At 51.3% G+C, this 21631-nt stretch overlaps 1 protein-coding gene across 2 annotated transcripts in view; it reads right to left on the bottom strand.

Moving 5' to 3' along the window:
• Nucleotides 1-21631, bottom strand: part of CDC42BPB (CDC42 binding protein kinase beta) — a 111756-nt gene that overhangs the window by 17436 nt on the left and 72689 nt on the right. For both annotated transcript variants that reach the window (XR_003622797.2, XM_007176190.3), the window contains exons 9-24: nt 20834-20913; nt 18722-18888; nt 18523-18642; nt 17508-17641; nt 16066-16308; nt 14081-14191; nt 12574-12818; nt 12364-12469; nt 11869-11993; nt 11308-11413; nt 9216-9364; nt 8791-8885; nt 6848-6927; nt 3209-3298; nt 2833-2910; nt 581-686 (exon numbers count right to left, since the gene is read on the bottom strand). Coding sequence is in view for 1 of the 2 variants with exons in the window: in XM_007176190.3 (XP_007176252.2) it covers nt 581-686; nt 2833-2910; nt 3209-3298; nt 6848-6927; nt 8791-8885; nt 9216-9364; nt 11308-11413; nt 11869-11993; nt 12364-12469; nt 12574-12818; nt 14081-14191; nt 16066-16308; nt 17508-17641; nt 18523-18642; nt 18722-18888; nt 20834-20913 (2035 nt within the window). In the remaining variant the exon portion in view is untranslated. The remainder of the gene's footprint in view (nt 1-580; nt 687-2832; nt 2911-3208; nt 3299-6847; nt 6928-8790; nt 8886-9215; nt 9365-11307; nt 11414-11868; nt 11994-12363; nt 12470-12573; nt 12819-14080; nt 14192-16065; nt 16309-17507; nt 17642-18522; nt 18643-18721; nt 18889-20833; nt 20914-21631) is intronic.

Below are 21631 nucleotides of genomic sequence, written 5' to 3' on the forward strand. Positions count from 1 at the left end.
AGGAAACAGTTTTTAGAGCAGTTCCCACAAACGCTCAGGGTAGGCTGGCATCGAGCAACTTTTCCACATGCTCACTAGCACTCGCTGGGGGGCTGGCGCCTGTGCTCGGGGGCTCCGGCCCCAGGCTCGTCCCACTTCTCACCGCGGGACCTCGGCTGGCCACGCATGACCGCCCAGCCCCAGCCCAGGGCGAGAGCACAACACAGAGGCCTAAGATGCTCACAGTGACCAACCAGCAGGAGAGAGACCAGACCGTGGTGCTCATCTCTAAATGACCTGACAGTGGAAGATCGTAGAGTTCTTCTTACTCTCTGCTCTTCCTCATCTTGGAGAATGGACGTGGACGGGACGTGGATGCTACGTTTTGTAACAAACAAGGACCAACAGACACCCTGGTCGCCCCCGAGCAGCGCGCTGTCCACTGCAGCATGATCTCAACTCAGAGACCTGCACCGAGCTCTTGTAAAGCCAGAGAAGGAGCATGTGCCCTGGGCCCCTCACGGCTAGGCGGCCCTTGGCCTCGCCGGCCTTCACCGTGACTCCCACGCCCGGCCCCTCTCGGCTCGCAGGCCGCACTCACCCTCGCAGGCGTAGCCCTGGCGGATCAGCCCCACCATCAGGGAGGTGCAGTGGCTGCACTGCGTGGGGCTGGAGAAGGACTTGATGCTGAACTGGTGCGCTTTCGGCTGCAGGAAGAAGGTCAAGGTGGTGAGACACGGGCGGTGGGGACCGAGGACATGCCTGCTTGTAACCAAGCGTTCCAACAACTGGAGCGCGCCCTGGAAAAGCTGAGCCACACGCTTTCACCACGACGTGCGCGGTTCCCGGCGTGACCCCACGCACGGAGCCTGAGCCAGAAAATGAGTCCACACGTGCGGCCTTCAGTGAAGACCCTCGCTGCCCACACCAGCGAGGCTGGTCGGGCTGGGGCGCCGCGGTGACCCGAGCCCCTTGGCCGCCAGAGGCTCTGGGGCTGGCCTGGGCCATGTTCTGGAGTGGGCTGCCACCCGCAGCAGCTTGTTCCTCCCAGCAGGAGTCTGGAAAGACGCAGTGCTCCTTGTTGGGAGAACAGACACAGGACGCCACGGACAATGGAGTGAGAAGCCCAGCCAGCGTCCGTGAAGCCTAACACAGCAAATGAAAGGATTCCTTTCAGGGGCCCGTGAAGACGCGGAACCGTGTGCAGGAAGCAAGGGAGTGACAAACACAAAATCCAGAGAGCGGTCTGACCCCTGACTCCACGAGAATCGTACTCCAAAAGCCAAGCCGTTAGCTGGTCTCAAACAAAATCAAGCCCCCTGTCTCTAGCTGGCATGGCTGCCTGTGACTGAAGGCTTAAAAAAGACCGTGTCTACATTAAAGAAAAGAAAACATCTAGTACGTAAGGCCAGACACCTGCTAAGCTTGAAACCAGGGCCTTGTCACACCTCGAAGCCATGACCTACGCTGAACCCGTGCGTACTGACGGCACAGCTCTTCAAAATACATTTACGAAAAAGACAAGTTACGAAGCTGCACACTGAGCAGAATTCCATTCACGCTGAGGAAGAAGTGCCTCCCATAGACCACGTGGTTCTCTGAGGCTCAAAGTGCAGCCAGATGAATGGGAACAAATGTGGAGAAGGGACTTAATGGACACTGAGCACAGAGTGGTTACCAGGGGACGAGGAAACGCGGTCTGGGGGTGAAGACAGAGGGCCGGGGAGGTTAGACTCTGAAATCAGCTCATTAAAATGCATTCATGTCTCATTGGTTTAATCAAGAAAACACAGGGGGCTTCAGCTGGTGGCGCCATGGTTAAGAGTCCGCCTGCCAGGCTTCCCTGGTGGCGCAGTGGTTAGGAATCCGCCTGCCAATGCAGGGGACACGGGTTCAAGCCCTGGTCCGGGAGGATCCCACATGCCGCGGAGCAACTAAGCCCGTGCGCCACAACTACTGCGCCTGTGCTCTAGTGCCCGAGAACCACAACTACTGAGCCCATATGCTACAACTACTGAAGCCCACGTGCCTAGAGCCCGTGCTCCGCAACAAGAGAAGCCACCGCAATGAGAAGCCCGCGCACCACAACGAAGAGTAGCCTCCGCTCCCGCAACTAGAGAAAGCCCACATGAAGCAACGCAGACCCAACGCAGCCAAAAAAAAAAAAAAAAGACATATAATAAAGTTGGCAGGGTTAATTTAATAAAAGGTACTGGAACAACCAACTAGTCATTTATAATAAAATAAATATGGATTCCTAATTCCTTCCTCAATCCAAAATAAGCTCCAGATGGATCAAAGATTTAAACATAAAAATTAACCATGAGTCTGGGGGCTTCCCTGGTGGCGCAGTGGTTAAGAATCTGCCTGCCAATGTAGGGGACATGGGTTCGAGCCCTGGTCCGGGAAGATCCCACATGCTGCGGAGCAACTAAGCCCATGCGCCACAACTACTGAGCCTGCGCTCTAGAGCCCGCGAGCCACAACTACTGAGCCCGCGTGTCACAACTACTGAAGCCCGTGAACGTAGAGCCCATGCTCTGCAACGAGAAGCCACCACAATGCGAAGCCCGCGCACTGCAAGGAAGAGTAGCCCCCGCTCGCTGCAACTAGAGAGAAGCCCGCGCGCAGCAACGAAGACCCAACGCAGCCAAAAATAAACAAATTAATTAATTAAATATATTAAAAAAAAAAAAAGAAGTATAGAAAACACAGGGTCCTGATGCTTTCTGGATTACACACTACTCAGAACAAAACATTACCGTGTACGTGAAAATACTAAGTTCATCTTATTTACACAAAAGTTGTCTAAATCTGAGAAGGCCCCCCGGGGAAGAGCAAGGTCCCTCCTACCTTTGGTCCCGTCAGAGCGAGGGTCTGTGTGGTGGGCAGCGGCACGGTGGGTGGCCTCTGAGGGGCCCGAGCCACGTCCTGGGGGACAAGCGTGGACAGGTGAGCACTGTCATAGCTCAGCACGCCTCTTACACAGCAGAACTGATGAATAATGAACAGTCCTGCATTTTAATTTACTACATTGTTGAGACACCTGTCAAAGCAGCCCTCATCTGGCTGATGCACTGACAGTAATTCTCAAACACAAGCCGGGCTTGGAGTGACAAGCTGTGAGGCACCAGGGCAGCTTCTGTACGAGGGCCCGCGAGGCGCGTGGACGTGGGGGCAGGGGGCAGACCCCAGGGCTCTCGGGGCGTCAACAGGGCAATACTCTCACCTCCTGCTGTTCTGTGCTTGCGGCCACAGAGACTGGTGGGGACGCCTCTGGCTTTGGAGCTTGTGTTTCTTGCTCACTCGTTGAGCTGGTCTGTGAAAACAAAGGCAGAGAAATAGTGTGGGAATAAAAGAGCTTATTCTGCAGAATTCAGACTCTAACTACATGTTCTTTATTTAAAAAGTGCATTTCATTGGGGACCTAAGGTCCCAGCACCGGTCCTTAGTCCTGGTACGTCCCGCTACGGACCCCACCTCACTCACAGCTGTCCTACCATCTCTGCGGCCTCTGCCCCCGGCGTTCTAAGGCTGGGGTGGCGACCGCGTGGGAGGGTGGCCTCGGACAAGTCACGACGATCGCCAAAGGCCTCACCCTCCAACTGCAGCCCGGACCCCCCCAACCTCCGGCCCCAGCCATTTAAGGGCAGGAACAGGAGCTGCCAACCCTCTGAGGTCACTCAGCAGTGATTTTACTCTGCACCCAGGAGCCCTAAGATCAAGTAGCCACGTGCTCCATAACCTCAACTCAGGGATCGAGAAAAAATACTAACGTCAAAAAAGGTCTATGGACCTGTGACCAGAAGTAGGAATTTCCCTGGAAGCTTTATGACACAGGGAAGCAATGTTCTGTTCTGATAACTCAAGATTCCCAATTTACTTCCACAATTTGAAGCTCAAGCTGCATTCTAAAACCACCTAAAAATGACTTCACATTCATGAGTGTTCCTGATTCTAATGTTTCCTCATCACCAGCAATTACGATTCACACAGATGCACATACACAGTTTACAAAGCTTCATAAATGTGACACAGAAGTAGCTGGGTAGGTGCCTACAAGAGCAGTATACAGCTGTTATCTTGTGTTCCGAATCGAAATCCCATTGAACCAAATCAGAGAAACACTTTCCAATGGCTGGAATTAATTAGGCTGCTGTCTAAGGAGCCAAATTCAGATGGGAAGGCAGCACATACACAAAAAACACATGCACAACTGTGTACTCCAATATTTGAATTTGTAAGCAAACTCACAAGGGAAAGGCTAGATCAATTAGCTACAAATATAAGCAAGTTTCTCCCATAAATAAGATATGTTAAATGAGTTACAGTTCCATCTTTAGATAAATGAAGGGCAAAAGAACATTAAGTAATTTAATTTTAGCCGTGTAACAGCCCCACTAGTTTCATTTAGTTGGTTAATTAATCAAAAGGATGCAAATGAAGGAGGAGGAGAGGTGCACATCCAGTGCCGCTGTGCTGACGTGAGTGAGGGTGCGGGGAGCGGCGCCGGCAGTGACTTCCTTCTTCCCAAGAGGCTGGCAGAGAGGATGAGGAGGAGGAGACAGAGTCCTCTGTTGCAACAGACGGGAGGAACAAAACCATCATTCCCACCCAATAAAAACTTGCGTGAAAATATACTGATTCACTCATTGCGGCAAACATTTCTAGTATAAACAGCAAGCTTAATATGGGGAAAGCAGAAGAGAAGCTTCAATCAGACATTTCTCATGTCTGGAAACCCTCCTAGCACACTCAGACTCTGACCAAGGATTTTCTTCTTTCCATCAGGAAATGTCCTTCCTACTTAAATCACAGGCTAGTGAGGGACTAAAGCATGAAAACGGCAGGAGTGCTGGCTACACAGGATAAGGTTCAGAGATCATAACCTCCGCCGCCACTGAAACCACTCCGCCGGCCGCCCACGGAGATGGAAGGCCCGAGCCAGAAACCACCTGCCGCCACATGGATTGCTACTCTGTCCACTAGTTTTACAGAAAAGCCACTGCTGTCCTGCCCGCCACCCCCCTCCCTGCATTGGCAGGCAGATTCTCAACCACTGCGCCACCAGGGAAGCCCCAAAAAACCCTCTTGGGGGCTTCTCTGGTGGCGCAGTGGTTGAGAATCTGCCTGCCAATGCAGGGGACACGGGTTCGAGCCCTGGTCTGGGACGAACCCACATGCCGCGGAGCAACTGGGCCCGTGAGCCACAACTACTGAGCCTGCACGTCTGGAGCCTATGCTCCGCAACAAGAGAGGCCGCGATAGTGAGAGGCCCGCACACCGCGATGAAGAGTGGCCCCCGCTCGCCGCAACTAGAGAAAGCCCTCAGACAGAAACGAAGACCCAACACAGCCATGAATAAATAAATAAATAAATAACAATAAGATGTCACTGGTTTAAAAAAAAAACCCTCTTGACAGGTGAATGTAAACAGGTGTGTGCCCAGAATGGTGGGGTCAACAGATACGCTTGGATTTTCTAACAACTGATCTAGGTAAGGATCACGGTCGTCCGCTAACCCACGGTGACCGCTGACTGCTCCCGGGGCCCTTCCCAGGGCGGGGTCTGGCAGACACCACCTCCACGGAAGGGTCAAGAAGCTTAGCGTCCCCAGCGCTGAGCAAACGGGCCTCCGCTCACGGGGAGAACACACCACCTCCCGCGCAGAGTTCACATCAAGACGTTCAGCCCACATCTAATCAAGAGGAAGAGTGGAGGGCCTTCTACAAGACAACTGGTCTGGACGTAACAAAAATATCAATGCTATAAAAAACTAAGTGGGGGGGTGGGGGAGACAGGGGCACGGCTCCAGATTAAAGGAGACCAAAGAGACACGAGCTCTGGCTCCTGAGCGTGAGGGAAGGCAGCTGTGCACTGCGGCATCAGTGCAAACCGTCCCCGCGCGGTGACGGCACTGTGGATACGCAGGGGAACGTCTTCAACTCAGGAAAGTAACGCTGGAGTACTGAGTGTATTAGAGGTCATGATGCCTGCGACCCACGCTCAAATAGCTCCGGGGAAAAGGTCCCTGTGCATGTGGAGAGAGAGAGGGAGAAAGCAAGTGCAGCAACATGCCAGGTGAGAGAGACATATGTCCACTGTACTATTCTTTCAACTTTCCTGCAGGTTTAAAATTTTCTAATAAAAAGTTAGAAAACAAAAGCAACGGCAAACACATCAGAAGTCCCATTAATGAGATTTCCCTTCACTAGTTTCCCGTCGTGGCTTGCTTCAAGGGGCTGCTGGGAAGGGCCCATCCCTGCAGTTTTGCAGAGACCGTCCTGCCTTCATGGAGTGATGTGAAGAATGCGCCGCGGAAGAGGAGGGAAGCGGGATCCACTCAGACCAGCAGCCGCTCCCCAAGCTGGAGGGGCTGCTCTGGGTTCCTCCTGCGCGGGTCGGGTCTCCCTGAGCAGAGGCGATGAACTCTAGCACCAGGACCGCAACAGGGGCCCGGGCCGGACTGTTCTTCCAAGCCACCCACCTCCGCCCCGGCGAGGCTGCACCGTACTGAAACAGGAACACGACCGGCTCATTCTTCAGCGTGAGAACTTGTGGTTTAAAAACTGCCTGAAATATTCAGCACACAGGCAGAGGCCGGTGTGGACTTCCTCCCGGAAGATGCCAAGCACTCTCTTAACCCTCCACCTAACTTGAGGGGCCCCTCTGTGAACGTCTCAAACACCCTAACTGCTTCCAACCGTACACGTTTAGCCCCTGGTCAACTGCAGGGTCGGCACAGCTGAGCTAAACTGCCAGGGGCCAATGTACTGTGGGTTTGCGGCCCCGTAGGTAGTCAAATCTCAGTAAGCGATGTCTAACTTGTCATCAATTCATCTGTCACTTTAAAAAAATAATTACTTACTCTAAACGTCAGATCGTGCGCAAGAGGTGCAGTGTTGAAGTACTCAAAAATAGAATCCTGAAAATCTGGAAGTTTGAGTCCTGTAAGAACAAAACGAGACTAGTCAAGGTAAAAAATTTAAGATGCAAATACTCAGTATCATCGAGATATCAATTCTCTGTCAGTTAAATGATAAATCTGAGAGAGTAACCGAGGAAGACTATCCGGAAATCTCTAAAAATGAGGGGGTGGGTGGGGGGAGGAGACCTACCAGATACTAAAGCAGATTCATTAAAGCCTCTCTAATTAGAATCAGGGGGTCTCGCCCATGGACGATGAGCAGGGCAGAAAATCCAGGAACAGCCCCCAGGGCCCATGGTAATTAAATCTCATCTATGATCAGACTCACATCTGAAATCAGTAGCGAGGGGAACTTTTTAATAACTGGCACTGCACAACTAACTAGCCACAGGAAAAAGATAAAACGGGGTCTGCCCCTCAAACTGTACATCATAGTAAATTCCAGATAGGTCAGTAATCTAAATGTTAAAAGTGAGACTATGCAAGCGTCAAAAGAAGACATGGGCGAATTACTTGAGCAACTGGGGACTTGGGGGTATTGCCCTGTGACTCAAAAAAGGGAAAAAACTGATAAATTTGACACACAAAAATTTAAAAAAACAACAATAAAAACACCTTACACTTGGCAAAACAAAAAAAAACAACAACAGCAAAAAACCATCATAAACAAAGACAAAAGACAAACTAGGAAAAATATTTGCAACTTCTGTCAAACAAAAGGTTCTAGTCCTCAATACATAAAAAGCTTCTAAAAATTAAGAAAAAGCCACAACTTGAATTTTAAAAAATGGGCAGAAAACACAGATACATAAGCCACCAGAATAAGAAATACAAATAGCCCTCCAACATATGGAAAGATGTGCAATCTTGCTCATAATAAGAAAAAATGCAAATGTGGTGCTTCTTCTCACCCATTCAGAGTAAGATCATACTTTGTGGGCGAGGCTCTGGGGCAGGGACCCTCGCCTGCACTGTGGTGGAGACACAAATGCACAAGTATTGGAGCAGAATCCAGCACTGTTGAGGCTAAGTGTATGCATGCTTGACCTCTGACTGGCAATCCCACTTCTGGAAATCTATCCCCAAAATTCACGGACAGAAATAGGAAACGTTATATGCACACAGCTACTCACTGCAGCACTCTGTGATAGCAAGAGACCAGAACAGCCCAACACCCAGCAGGGTGCTGTGCTGTGCTGGGCGAAGGGTCCGGGACCAGCTGAGGGCTGTGGCCTCGCCCGAGCACAGAACAGAGCAGGGCAGGCCTTTGTGAAGTCACGGGGGACACAACTGTCTAATTATACAGGTACAGGTATTTGCTTTATATTTTCAAGGTGAAACAAAGGAAGAATAAACCAAAAACTGTGGCTACCTTTGGAGAAGGCATCCTTGAACAAACTCTACTTCAGAATTTGGACTTTGGAATTATGCTAAGTGCTTTCTTTATGTAACTAAAAACTATTAAACCTAAAAGAAATGAAATCTAAAATAAAACCATTTCATTAAAAAAGGTTTATATTTAAATAATTCAGGGGCTTCCCTGGTGGCGCAGTGGTTAAGAATCCACCTGCCAATGCAGGGGACATGGGTTCGAGCCCTGGTCCGGGAAGATCCCACATGCCGTGGAGCAACTAAGCCCGTGTGCCACATCTACTGAGCCTGCGCTCTAGAGCCCGCGAGCCACAACTACTGAAGCCCGCGTGCCTAGAACCCGTGCTCTGCAACAATGAGAAGCCACCGCGATGAGAAGCCCACGCACTGCAATGAAGAGTAGCCCCCACTCTCAGCAACTAGAGAAAAGCCTGCGCACAGCAATGAAGACCCAATGCAGCCAAAAATAAATTTAAAAAAAAGAAAATCCAGACACGTTGATTCTAATTTACCAGTATCTGCTCTAAACTTTTCTTCCATCTTCTTCTTCAAAATTTCCATTTCTTCTAATAATTCTCTATTCTTGGCTTCGGAATCCTTTAGTTTGCTAAAATAAAAAATAAACAGCTTTAAGTGCCCAGAGCCCAAGTCATCTCTGTGCTGGCTCAGAGAGTGTCAAGATGTTGTGTGTGTGTGGGGGGGGGGGGGGGGGGGGGGGTGTTTAACCCAGGTGCCTGGGAAAGCGGCAGGGCAGGCACGACAAGTTCCCCTGTTCATACACTTCAAAACTGCAGAGTCTCATGCTCTCATTTTTTCCTGAAAACACTAATAAGCACAGCCCCCAGGGGGTGAAGTGCTCGCACATACCCGTGCACCCAGGTCTAACTGAACACCGAATAAGTGCCAGCCCCCCGGTGGCCCAAGGCCCCGCAGGCACCTTTCAAAGGAGAGATTCATGTCCTTGACCTTCCTCAGCTCCTCCTGGACGAGCTGTTTGGCCCGGATCTCCGCCTCTAGAGCTGACTGCAGTTCCAGGCGTGCAGACATGTCCAGCTTCTGACTACGGCGAACTTTCCAAAGGGGATCCTGTAGAGATCGGTTCAAATATTAAAAATACATTCTTAAGCTATTTACTTGTTCAACAAAATTAATGCTAACAAATAAGTAATTCATCTTCTTTGAATCTTAAGCTTTTATTATATTTAAGTATCAACTCTCAGATGTTATTAAAGTCCATGGGATCCAATTTTAGTTTTGTGACTTCTTTCTTAGAGGTCTTCTAAAGAATAAAATTTACAGGTTTTTTTTTTAAGAATAAAACTGATCCTATAGTGTAATTTCTACATGGCTCCACTACATTCTTTTACAAATTTAAGTTACAGTCTAGGATCACAGTTATCTTATTTTTCCTACGTCTTGAAACATTTTGCTATTTCATCATCTTAGTAACTATGTCCTTACTCATCAATTATTCCTACCTATGATAAAAGACTAAAATAATAACAGAAAGGAGGAATGATGGAATGACCTAGAAGGTTGAAGTCATAGTGAAATAAACCAGCTTGAGGACAGCATTCTTCCATTTTCTTATTGAGCTACCTGATGTATCTCACCAACTTTCAAGAGCATAAGAGAAATCTGGAGAGATTATCTTGTAGACTTTTTTTTAGGCTTTCACTGAATACGGTTAAGAATTTTTCATTTTTCCTCCATAACAAGAAAGAGAGAAAACGGAGTGAGAGAGTCGGTTCACAATTAGTGGACAATCAGAGAGGGTACGGAGGAGCAGAGCAGGGCTCCACCTAGCGGTGACAGCGGGACCGATAAGCTGAGAGAAGGCTCAGGGGACCACATCCTAGAGGAACTTTCTCAAGAATGGATAAGTGAACAGACAACACACTTCTAAGGACAATACACTTCTAAGGACATTCTCATCCAGTTAGGCCTTCAACACTAAGAACTATCCACACTGTATTTTGCAACAAGAATCTCAACGGGGGCTTCCCTGGTGGCGCAGCGGTTAAGAATCTGCCTGCCAATGCAGGGGACACGGGTTCGAGCCCTGGTCCGGGAAGATCCCACAGGTCGCAGAACAACTAAGCCCGTGTGCCACAACTACTAAGCCTGCAAGCCACAACTACTGAAGCCTGCGCTCTAGAGCCACAACTACTGAAGCCCGAGCGCCTAGAGCCCATGCTCCACAACAAGAGAAGCCATCGTAATGAAAAGTCCGTGCACTGTAACCAAGAGTGGCCCCCGCTCGCTGCAACTAGAGAAAGCCCGTGCGCAGCAACGAAGACCCAACACAGCCAAAACTAAATAAATAAAAACAAAACAAAAAATGTATTGTGTTTTGGTGATGGAAGCACAAGAAGAGCGAGAGGTCAAGGATGAGCTGGAACCTATCAGAGACGGACTCCTGAGGTTCGGCGTCTACAAGCCGCACGTGCTCCAGGCCCTGTGGGATGGGGGCCAGCAGTTCAGTGCACCCGAAAGTACTGGCCCCCCCACCTTGGTAAATATACCTTCAAACCAGTTAAACATGGAATAAAACTGTGCGTTCACTAAGTTTAATTCTAGCCAGAATCCTAATGAAGTTGTTCCTCTTCACCTTTACTCTTACTCTGTATATTATTCACAAAGTAACTCACACATACGTATTTTAACAACGGTAAATGGTGGAGGAGAGAAGGGGGTGCGAGCTGCTGCACGGGGACCAGCACCACCAGTCCAGCGCTCAAGAGTCACACAGACTGCTGGACAGACGGACAGATCTACACACTAATAAAGCAAACCTCCTCGACGGCGGAATCCCGTCCTGCTAAGTTAAGACTGCGCCACAGAGCCTGCTACTCAACAGGATTTGCTAAATGAATGAATGGTATCAAAGTAATCTGCGATCTCCTGACGCCCGACAAGATGCTAGCCACACAGAAACCTCCCACGTCACTGAATTACCTGCACATTCACATCTGGAGCCACTGATGATCCCCCAGCAACACAAGTGCGCATTTCAGACCCAGACCTACCAGTGTCCTTGACCCCAGGCTGGAGCTCCTCAGCGTCTCGAGCTCTTCAGTCATCTTCGAAGCCAGGGCCTGAAGATAGCCCCGGGCATCCTTCTCGTCGCTGACCCTGGAGGGGAACGGCCAACCCGTGAGCGAGAGGTGCCCACCACCCCTCCTCAGGACACGGCGGCCCAATGCCATGTCATCCCCCGTCACCCGTGACGAGCCCACACCCCGTTAGGGGAGGCCAGTCCCAGCGCTCGCTCTCTGGGGCTCCTGGGCCTTCGTGCAGCCGTGCTTCCCAGAAGCTCTGCCTCTGTTTCAGCCAGGACACGCGGGGCGGCCCAGCGCGACCCACACCCTCAGGGACTTGGTGGTGCTGTTTCTCCACCTTCAGTCCAATGTCATGATCACTGGACAGAACTGCTGCCCCCAGACGGTACCGATTTGGGGGAAACAGGCGAGATCTGTAGGGTTAGACCTCAGAGACACAGCGTGAGGTGTGAAGGAGGAGGTGGCAGCTGGGGAAGCCACGACGGGGGCGCCAGCTGGGCCACAGCGCGGGGCTTGCCGTGCACGTACCACTGGATGATTTCCGCGATCTGGGCTTCCCAGTGGGCAACCGACTCCTTCTTGGCTGCCAGATCCTGCAGTTCATCCTCCAGCTGTCTGTTCTGAGCTGTGAGTTTATCCACAAAGGAACAAAGCTGAAATTAAACAATTGTAACACACAACTCGTTACTGGGCATCCTTAGCATTATGAAAACTACAAGTTCTTTTGAATTTTGAAAGTTTTCTTTAATCCTTATGAGAGTTTCCCAAACGAATTTTCCAATGTGGACTTTCTGATCATATCTAACTTAAGTCACGTTTCAATACAAATCTTAACATCAAAGTGATTAGAGCTATTGGTTTCAGGTAATTAGCAGCTTGTAACCAAATGAAAACATCCCACTTAAAAGATCAAACATATTATTTCATTTAAAAATTAAAATACTTAAAATACCAAACTTCTAAGACTCAAGATTGAAAAAACTACAGCATCCGCAAAGTGACAGTTCAGATCCTTTAAATCACCTTTTCGTTTTCAGCAGTTAATTTCTTGTTTTCCTCAAGCAGCATCGCCCTTTCTCGTTCATACTTGTCTTTGACTGTGCCCACGGCCTCCTCCATCTCACTGTGCCTGAGAAGGCGGGAGAGGTTTTAGGGGTTCCTGACTTTGCCAACGCTCCTCCCCGGGCCCGGCTCAGCCCGAGGCCTCCGCGCCGTGGGGCTGTGCGGACTCACCGCTCGCGTTTGGACTTCTCTAACTTGTCCTTCAGCACCAGGACCTCCTTCTGCAGGGCCAGCTGCTGGCTTTCAGAGTCGTGCACCTCCTTCTTCACATTCTTCACCTCCAGCACGTGGGAGGCCTCGCGTCTCACCAATTCCTCTTCATAAAACAGGACCTTCTTCTCAAGCTCAGATTTTATCTTGGAAATCTCTTGCTGATGTTCTAAGGCGGCACCTGGCCCACGGCCTCCTTGCTTCATCTGAAGATAAAGGTTGGAATAAATTACAAATCTCTGCGCCCTCCTCGAGGCTCAGGCATCACCCCAACCACAGCAGACACTTGCAAGCACTTCTTCCTCTGCCCTGCCAAAGGACACCGATCCTTCTAACAGCTGCAGGGCAGGCTTTGGGGTGGGGGGTGGTGTCCGCCCTGGGAGGGGTGAGCCCGGATCTGCCTGGGACCCAGAGGCCCCGTCTCACACTCTGACACGAATGGTCCTCAAGGTCTCCTCACGCTGTTCGTTCATTCACGCAACAGTATTCTCCGGAGGGCTGGCCGTGTGCCAGGCACCCTCCTGCTAACAGGGTCACACGGGGTGGTGACGTGGGAAGTGAGCCATCAGGCTACGAAGGTCTTCATCACGGGGGAGGTGGGGGCTCAGCCAGGGCAGAGGCACTGAGTGAGGGGGGTGGGGGGACAAGCTGCAAGTGTCTGAAGAACAGGAGGAATCGGGGGGCACAAGGGAGGAGGTCAGGGTTATTCGAGCGCTGCGGGAAGCCGTCAGAGGGCACTAATGACCTGACGGGCTCTGACTCTGGTGTAACGAGCTGCTGTGTGGAGAGCAGACTGCAGGGGGCACAGAAAGGGACGGGGAGACGCAGTCACAGGCCGCCGAGTCCAGGCAAAAGGTGTTGCCCGTGGAAGCAAAGACGACGGGGAGAAGCTGACACCTCGGGGATGTGTGCTGGGGGGACGGGCCAGGTGTGAGGGCGAGAGAAGACCCATCGTCTGCATTTCACAGATGAGGAAACCCAGGTTCAGAAAGTGGAGTCCTGGAGCTGAAGTTTCGCCAAGCCCATGAGGAGCCACTAGGGCCCTCCCCCGCTCCCCCGTCCCTCCCCAGCCACCCCACTGCCCTCTGGCCCTGGACGAGGCCCCCCGGCCACCAGCCCGGCTCTTGCAGTGTCAGCAGCAGGACATGGGCTGCAAGCTTCTCCAGAAGCGGGCTCCACCGAGTTTAGAAACCCAGACACAGAGAAAGCACGAGGCGTCAGTCTGCTAGGGCTGGCTCCAGACTGCCGGAAACATTTACACAAGAAACGAAGGAACCCGGTTTTTAAAGGTGAGAAGCTCCCATAAGCTTTCACATCGCGTTCCGACCCCCGCCGGCCCCGCCCCCGCCCCACGCCGGGTCTTGTCGGAGCCCGGACAATCGCATCGCTTAAGGTGACTCCCACCCAGCAGCCGCTAAGGATAAGAGTCTGCTCTCTCAGTAAGAAGAAAGACCTAACCGAGCACTACCTTGAGGGCTTCAAGCTCACTTTCTATTTGCTTGGAGAAGTTCTCGCTGTGCTCACGCAGCTTGCGCTCCTTGGAGGCCTCGGCCACGGCGTCCTCGAGCTGAGCTTCCAGCTAAGGAAGGAGAACAGCGCTTTTTATCAGCACAAACCAGCTCCACCGCGGCAGCTAGACCTTTACCCAGAAGGAACTCTAAGCGAACGAAACCCTGGCAGACCTTTGTAATTCTTTGCTCTTCATCAGATTTTGATCACAAAGTAAAGGCTGAGAAAAACACTTCAGGACTTAACTGGAATGGCTGGTTAGTAATAAAACAAGTTTAAATTCTAATTTAAATTGATACTTTGAAACTATATTTCAAGAAAAGATACCAGTTTGGGAAAACAAATACTCCGATACCTGTAGAATACAGATTTTTTTTTTTTTAATTTTACTTATTTATTTTTGGCTGTGTTGGATCTTCGTTGCTGTGTGTGGGCTTTCTCTAGTTGTGGTGAGCGGGGGCTACTCTTTGTTGCAGTGCGTGGGCTTCTCATTGCGGTGGCTTCTCTTGTTGCGGAGCATGGGCTCCAGGCGCGCGGGCTTCAGTAGTTGTGGCACGCGGGCTCCGTAGCTGCGGCTCACGGGCTCCAGAGCACAGGCTCAGTAGTTGTGGCACACGGGCTTATTTGCTCCGCGGCATGTGGGATCTTCCCGGACCAGGGCTTGAACCCGTGTCCCCTGCATTGGCAGGCTGATTCTTAACCACTGTGCCACCAGGGAAGTCCCAGATTCATTTTTTTTTTCATGGAAGATTTGAAACATACACGAAAGTAGATAGAGTGGTATGATGATGCCCATGTGCCATGACCCGGCGTCAAGAGGTAGCACCCTGGGCCTGCTTCAGCTGCGTGGCTACTCCCCAGTCATTTTAAAGCAAACCCCAGACACAGTATCATTTCACCCAGAACTGGAACGGTCATGCTTAATTAGGGGTTCACTACGAAGAGTTACACTTGGCTAGAACTACAAATGTACTGGGGTTGCAAAATCAACTGTCTAAGAAGAAAACAAATAGGCATTTTGAGGCCAAAGGACAAAGAGCCCTGAACACGAAAGGAACAAGAGCATATACTTCTGGGCCCTCCCACTCAGTTTACCGAGTAAACCCTAACAGAATTTTAAAGGAAGGGGTGTGGGAAATATGTTGCCTGCTGGTAGTAGAACGTTTGAAATCATCTCGGGCAGCAGTTCAAAGTGGGGTCTTGAGGCCCTTTTAGGGTCTGCAAGGCCCTTCCCCTTCTAAGTCCCTACCTTAGGAGCTGGGCTCTCTTCATGTACATTATACAAAAAAGCGCGTCCCTCCAGACAATGCAGAAACGGATACGAGAACCCGGTGTTCTCTATTAAGTCAGACATTAAAGAAAGGCATAAGCATGTTGCAAATGCCACACTTCTCACTATACTTTAAAAAACCAGTCACTTTTCATAAAAATGTTATTTATGTTAACATGTAATGAGTCTGTTGTTATACCGAAAATTTTTTCAGTTTTAATTTCTAACATGGTAAACATTAAGACCTATAACCACACAAACAAAAGCCCTTTGGGGCCCTCAGTGATTTTTGAGTGTCAAGGATCCCGAAGCCAGTCTCAGGACCGCTGCTCTGGGGCAGCCGGCGTCGCGCACCTAGAAGCCTTCGTGTCTCCTGAAGCCATGCTGCATCACGTCATGACGTGTTTCTATGGTATTTCTTGTTCATGAATACCCTCTATTCTGCTTTAAAATTTTAGTACTACAGGAACCTCTTTTAGTAACTTCACAAATAGGTAACAAGGGCTGAAAGCTACAAAATAAACGCTTAGCAAAGCGGCTACTTGGCTTCACGTGAAATTTAAGATCCATCGTATGTTCAAGTGATTTACGCGACGCAGCCTAAGGTCCCAAAACTGTTCTACTGGGGTCACCCAGGCGCCCCACCAGCACCCCCCGAAGCCCCGAGAAGCTACCTCCTTCCGGCTCTTGTCGGCCCTGCGGGCCTCCTGCCTCAGCGCGTCCATCTTCTGCACGGCCGCCTCCACCTCCTCCTCCCGGTCCCGCAGCTGCCGGGACACCTTCTGCTTCTGGGACCGGAGCTCGGCCATGCGCTCGTTGAGCTCTGAGAACTCCTGCAGGGCCAGCTTCCGCTGCTGGTGGGCGTCTTTCAGTTCCCGGGCCTGGGACTTCAACCGCTCGGAAGCCTCAATCAGTTGCTGAACACAAAGAGTTAAATTGCAGATGGTTTACGTTTGCCTGACAAGGACGGGAAGGCGAAGCGCTGTCTTCCACTGTGTGAAGGGGTTAAAGTGACAGCAGATCTGGTTACAGGCTGTAGCCACAACCCCGAGAACTGACCTTCCTGGAAAGAGCCCTTTGTGTTTGTCCCAGCGCAGCCTGAAGAAGCCCACCTGAGACCAGTGAGACCCTCCTATGATGTGAGCAGCTTGCTCGCAGAGGCAAGTCTGGCTCGGGAATTTCGACCTCTCCCCTGTGTCATCCACACAATCACAAAAGCAGATGAAGCATGAATCTGGTCACCAATCTAGTTACTTAAACCCAGCAGAATCAGAAAAGAACATATTATATACAAAAATGCTTAAGATTTCAATCAAAGTAAAGAACTGTATAAAAACAACCTGCTCCCTGCAGCCGATCCCTCGACAACTGGGCTGCTCGGTCACCGTGGCACCTGCTGGCCTGCGGCTCGAAGCAGCAGGATCTGAGCAGGCCGGCAGGGCAGCTCCCGCCACAGGGAGGAGAGGCCCCCGTGGACCCGCCCACTGCAAGTTTCTCCAGCCCACCTGCGCCTCTGAGACGAAGCCCTGCAGGTGGTACGACACCACGGGGAACGGAAATCCTGCTCGATTCAGAAAACAGACCCCAACCACAGGGTCAACAACCGAATGTACTTTAGGAAACACGGTCCTCACCGGTGTGAACACACTGCTGTCTGAACACAGTCGGACGTGTCTCACTGAAAATCAATGTTATAAAGGAGCCGTGGCCTCTTTCGCAAAGCCTGGCCGGAACTGCAGGCAGCCGCAGGCCGGGCAGGAAGGACGGGGACCCTGGCTTGGGTGAGGACAAGCGCCCTAAGCCAGCTGGGTCAGCGCAGGGAAAACCCTGAGTCCTCACACGGGGATACCGCCCGCTCAGCAGGCTCGTGCCTGAGGTTAAAGACGACGACCGGAAAGCGCGCCCGTGCAGCCAAGGCGCTGAAGAGCACCCACGACCGGGATCGGCCCCACGGTCACCGGGCGCCAGTTTCGCTGCTTGTGAGCCTCGGGCAGCAGGGGCCAGGATCCCGCACACAGACGAGGGGCCTGGACATCTTCGAACGTACGCACGAGCTCAACCTCACACCCTGCAAGGTCACGTAAACCTCTCTCTCACAAACGAGGCCTCTGACTACCTTGTGGAAATCCTCCTTTTCCTGCCGCGCCAGGCGGTACTGCTTCTCCAGGCCTTTCAGTCGATGCGTGGAATCCTCGCGCTCCTGGCGAAGAGTCACCGTGTCCTCAAGCTGTCGCTCGAGCCTATTTGAATCTGAGCCAAAGAGAAAAGAAAGCGTATTCCCTTACATGCAAAACTTTGTGATCTGACTTACTGACAGGGAATTACTTAATAATCCCAAATGCCCTCGAGGCTTTTTTGACCTTCTCTCTCAGGCATGCACACAGCCACCTGCACACCTGAGCAGACCCACCAGACTTGGCTCTGCCCCTCTGTCTACGCACCCTTCCCCGGGACCGTGAGCCCCAGGGCGGCATGCGCCTCTCTGTCTCGCCCTTGCTCCCTGTGTGAGCCAGCACAGTGCAGCCGAGTGGTGCAGGAGGGTCTTAGTAAGTAATGGACTCAATGGAAGCCCTTTTCTGGATCGGGATGGTGGGTCCCAGATAGGAAACAGAGAGAAGGCAATTGACTCAGGTTTGATTTGAGATGAGAGTCAAGTGCAGCACCAACCCATGTGTCAGGTAAAGGGTTAAGACTTAAAGGTGACTTGAGTCTTCAGGAAGCTCTGATAACCTAGGAACCACAAAACACACACTGTCGTGACAATAGAACCAGCACCTCAAACACTGGAAAGTAAGTACAGCCACTGAGAGAAGCTTCAGAAAGGAAAGTTATGGCAATTCTGTCTTAGAGCGACAAAGAGGAGAATTAAGATAGAGAAATGCAAAATATTCTGAGAGTTTATGCATAAAATATTAAGAACTGATTCTAGCTGTCACTATAACATTATAGTATTAGAGTTAAGCAAGTTGGAGAAATGATTTTAAATAAACTGGCAAAACACCAGAACTCTTTGCTAAAGTTTAACCTTTTTTTCCTGCTTTTCCATCCAATGAAAAGGACTCTGAAAATTTTCTTTGCAGAGACGAATGCCCAAGAATAGAGACTAAGCAGTCTGACTTTAGAACACTTACCCGCTATTTTGTTCTTCAAACGTTCGATTTCTTCGTTCAGTTTTTTGATCTCTTTATCCCGGGCCGAACTGCCCAGCGCCCGGGCCGAGCCGTGCAGGGACTGGACGGTCTGGGTGGACTCTGGGGAGGAGACACGCGTGAGCGCCGGCCCGCGGCAGCGGCAAGCAGACCCCCCGGCACAGGCCCCGCTGCCACTCACCCTGCAGCTTCCTGCTCAGCTCCAGCCTCTCCTGTTCCAGCCTCCGGATCCTCCTCTCATAGGCTTCAACCTGCAAGCTGTTCTCCAAATCCCGCTGCACACCCTCGTCTTTGGTTAATGTGCTGGACTGCATTATGCTCTTCAGAGAGCCCCGGTCAGAAAAACAGCTGCAAATAAAGCAACAGCGTTTTCTGATCTACTGAGAATTTACAGTGATTCCATTAGCATTTAAAAACTTCCTGGGGTAAAAGATAAGCCTTTTTAAATTGGCAAACAAAAACACTTGTGAAAAGACTTTACTGTTTATGGAGCCAAAATTAGACAAGAGTCTTCCTTCCTGCAAATGACTGGGTGACAACGGGCAGCGAAGAGGGACGCCCTCAGAGCTGGTCAGAGACATTGCCTCTGCAGGGGAGGGGACAGTAATTTCTTTCTTTCTTGTTGAAGTACTGTTGATTTACGATGCTGTGTTAGTACAGAGCATAATTTCTAAATCATCGCGTCCACTCAACTAGACACTGAAAAGAGAAGGCCTTCTGCACGAGGAGCTGGGCTGGCGGGGCCCGGCTGGGCTCAGGCAGAGGCTTCCCGGGACGCTCACCCCGGAGGCCTGCGGCGAAGTGAGCCGGCGAGGGCATGCCGGCTCCACACTGACGGCAGACGGTTCCTTCAACCCTCCGGGGCTCATCTTCCCCCGAAGACTGAACACCCTGCAAGGTTCCTTCAATTCCAGCACTCTCACCAGCACAGTTAAGCTCCTCACCAACGGCCAGCCGACTCACAACACACAGACGAAGGCCGGGGAGGGTTCTCTCCATCAGAGCTTAACTCGGGGCAGGTTACTTAGCTCCTCTGCTTTTGACGTGACAGTGACCGACGTCAGGGACGCTTCTGAGTCCTACGGTGCGTGCAGTGAGGCACCCATCGAGCACGCGCACGTGCACACACACACTCACAGGAGGGGCCGGCTGGTGTTTCTCAAAGGCGGCCCGAGGGTGCTGTGCCGGCTGGCACTGCCGGGGTCCGGGGTCTGTTCCCGGAGGAGGTCCCTGGACCCAACCCGACACACCTGAGCCTCGGTTGGGGGGCGGGGCCGGGATCCACAGGTGTGAGAAGCAGCCAGTGAGCTGAATGCAGTGGGAAGGCCTAGAGCCTCTGCAGAGGGGCTAATAAATCAATACGCCCAGCACACCCTGGAACGCCTCTCCTCGGCTGGAAGGTATGCGCCGTAACTTTGGCTTACGTGCTGTTCAACTCTGGCATCCACACCTACAGAGTTTCTACAAGCTTGAGCACAAGTAACCCTCTTCTGCAAGGAATCTGTATCACTTCAGGCACCGTGGCAGCTCCATTTGTTTTATTTCACTCGCCTTTCTTCCTAACCCCTCTCTTCTTGGCCCAGTTTCCTTTTAAAAGCAAGTTAGAGCGTCTCCGGCAACACAACCCTGCCAGAGGCCCATGTGAGACAGAGGCCGACGCAGACAAACACCAGCCGGGGGCTCCCGGAGCTGGAGCCCCACGTGGGGCTCATGCCCTCAGCTCTGGCGGGGACTGCGGAGCTGCAGCCCCACCCATGGGAGCGACGGGGCCGCGGCAAAGAGCCCTGCAAAAGCCAGTGGGAGCCCTGATGAAGACGGCGCTCAGCCGGGCGTGAATGGACAGCGTGTCACTAACTGCGGCCACTGACGTCCCATCAGCACAAATCCTGCCCGTGCCGATGGCCTACAGAGATCAGGCGCCAGCAAACTATGGCCCGAGGGCCAAACCCTCTCGAGCCTGCTTTTGTACCTCCCATAAGCTGAAAATGGTTTTTATGTTTTTAATGGGTTGTTAAAAAAGAAAAGTATACAACAGAGATCACAAAGCCTAAAGTATGTGCTACCAGGCCCTTTATGGAGAAAGTCTGCCGACCCCGCCATATGCGGCATCACGTGCAGCACCAGGTGTGCATTTTTAAAGGACAAACCCATCCTACGCTCCCGTAAGCACAGCCCTCTCAGCGCTCACACGCGGGCACGGCCTCACACAGAAGCTCGCCCTCGGACTGCTCATCCCCACCTCCCCGCCTGGGAAGGCTCCTGCTCTGCTGCTGAACGATAAATGCTGACATACCTTTCCGTGGTGAACGTAAAACCGATGAATGGCAAATGTAATCCAGAAAAGCCCGTATGAGAACCAGGAGGTAATATTTCCTGCGCAAGAACACACACAACATAAACAAAATTATGTTCAAACAAATGGCAAACAAGGGAGAAAAAATATTACCCCAGGGTGAACTCAAGAGTGCAGCGGGGAGAACGGAGGGCGCTTCTGGAACGTTGCCTCCATGGTGCCACCTGCACGGGGCCGGGTACCGGCAGGTCCACTTCCCGCTCCTGGCAGGGGCCAAAGCGTGACGCAGCTAAGGGGATAAACCCACTGCTTCTGATGATCATAATGGCACGGGCCCAACCTGGATCAGGCTGCCAACTGTGAACCTCCTGAAGCGGCAAGACCCCCACTCACCGTGACGCTGAGCAGGGAGGAGTGGGGGACACGGGGCAGGGGCTTGGGCTCTGCGTTCTTGGCCTGAAACAGAGGCCAAGGCAGAAGCAGGGTTTGGAACCCAAAGGTAGACTATTTTAGATAGGTTTACTACAACTCTATTTTTCAATATGAGGGCCCTTCTCTATTAAAAATAAAAGCAAAGTTATTGATCTGGAGAATTTCAGCGTGGAAACAGTTTCTTTGAAGTCCAGGAAAAATCCTTTCAACAATGACAATACTTTTCTCAGTCTTTCTCACATCATCTAAAGGTCAGCTCTTATTTTACTAAGAAAAAGTCTGTAGGGAATAATCAAGATTTTTCTTTTATTTGGTTGAAACCTCAGTTTCTCTCTCCCCAAACAAAGACACACGCATAGACTAATA

This window comes from Balaenoptera acutorostrata, chromosome 3 (genome assembly GCF_949987535.1).
Source record: "Balaenoptera acutorostrata chromosome 3, mBalAcu1.1, whole genome shotgun sequence".
Classification (NCBI taxonomy): domain Eukaryota; kingdom Metazoa; phylum Chordata; class Mammalia; order Artiodactyla; family Balaenopteridae; genus Balaenoptera; species Balaenoptera acutorostrata.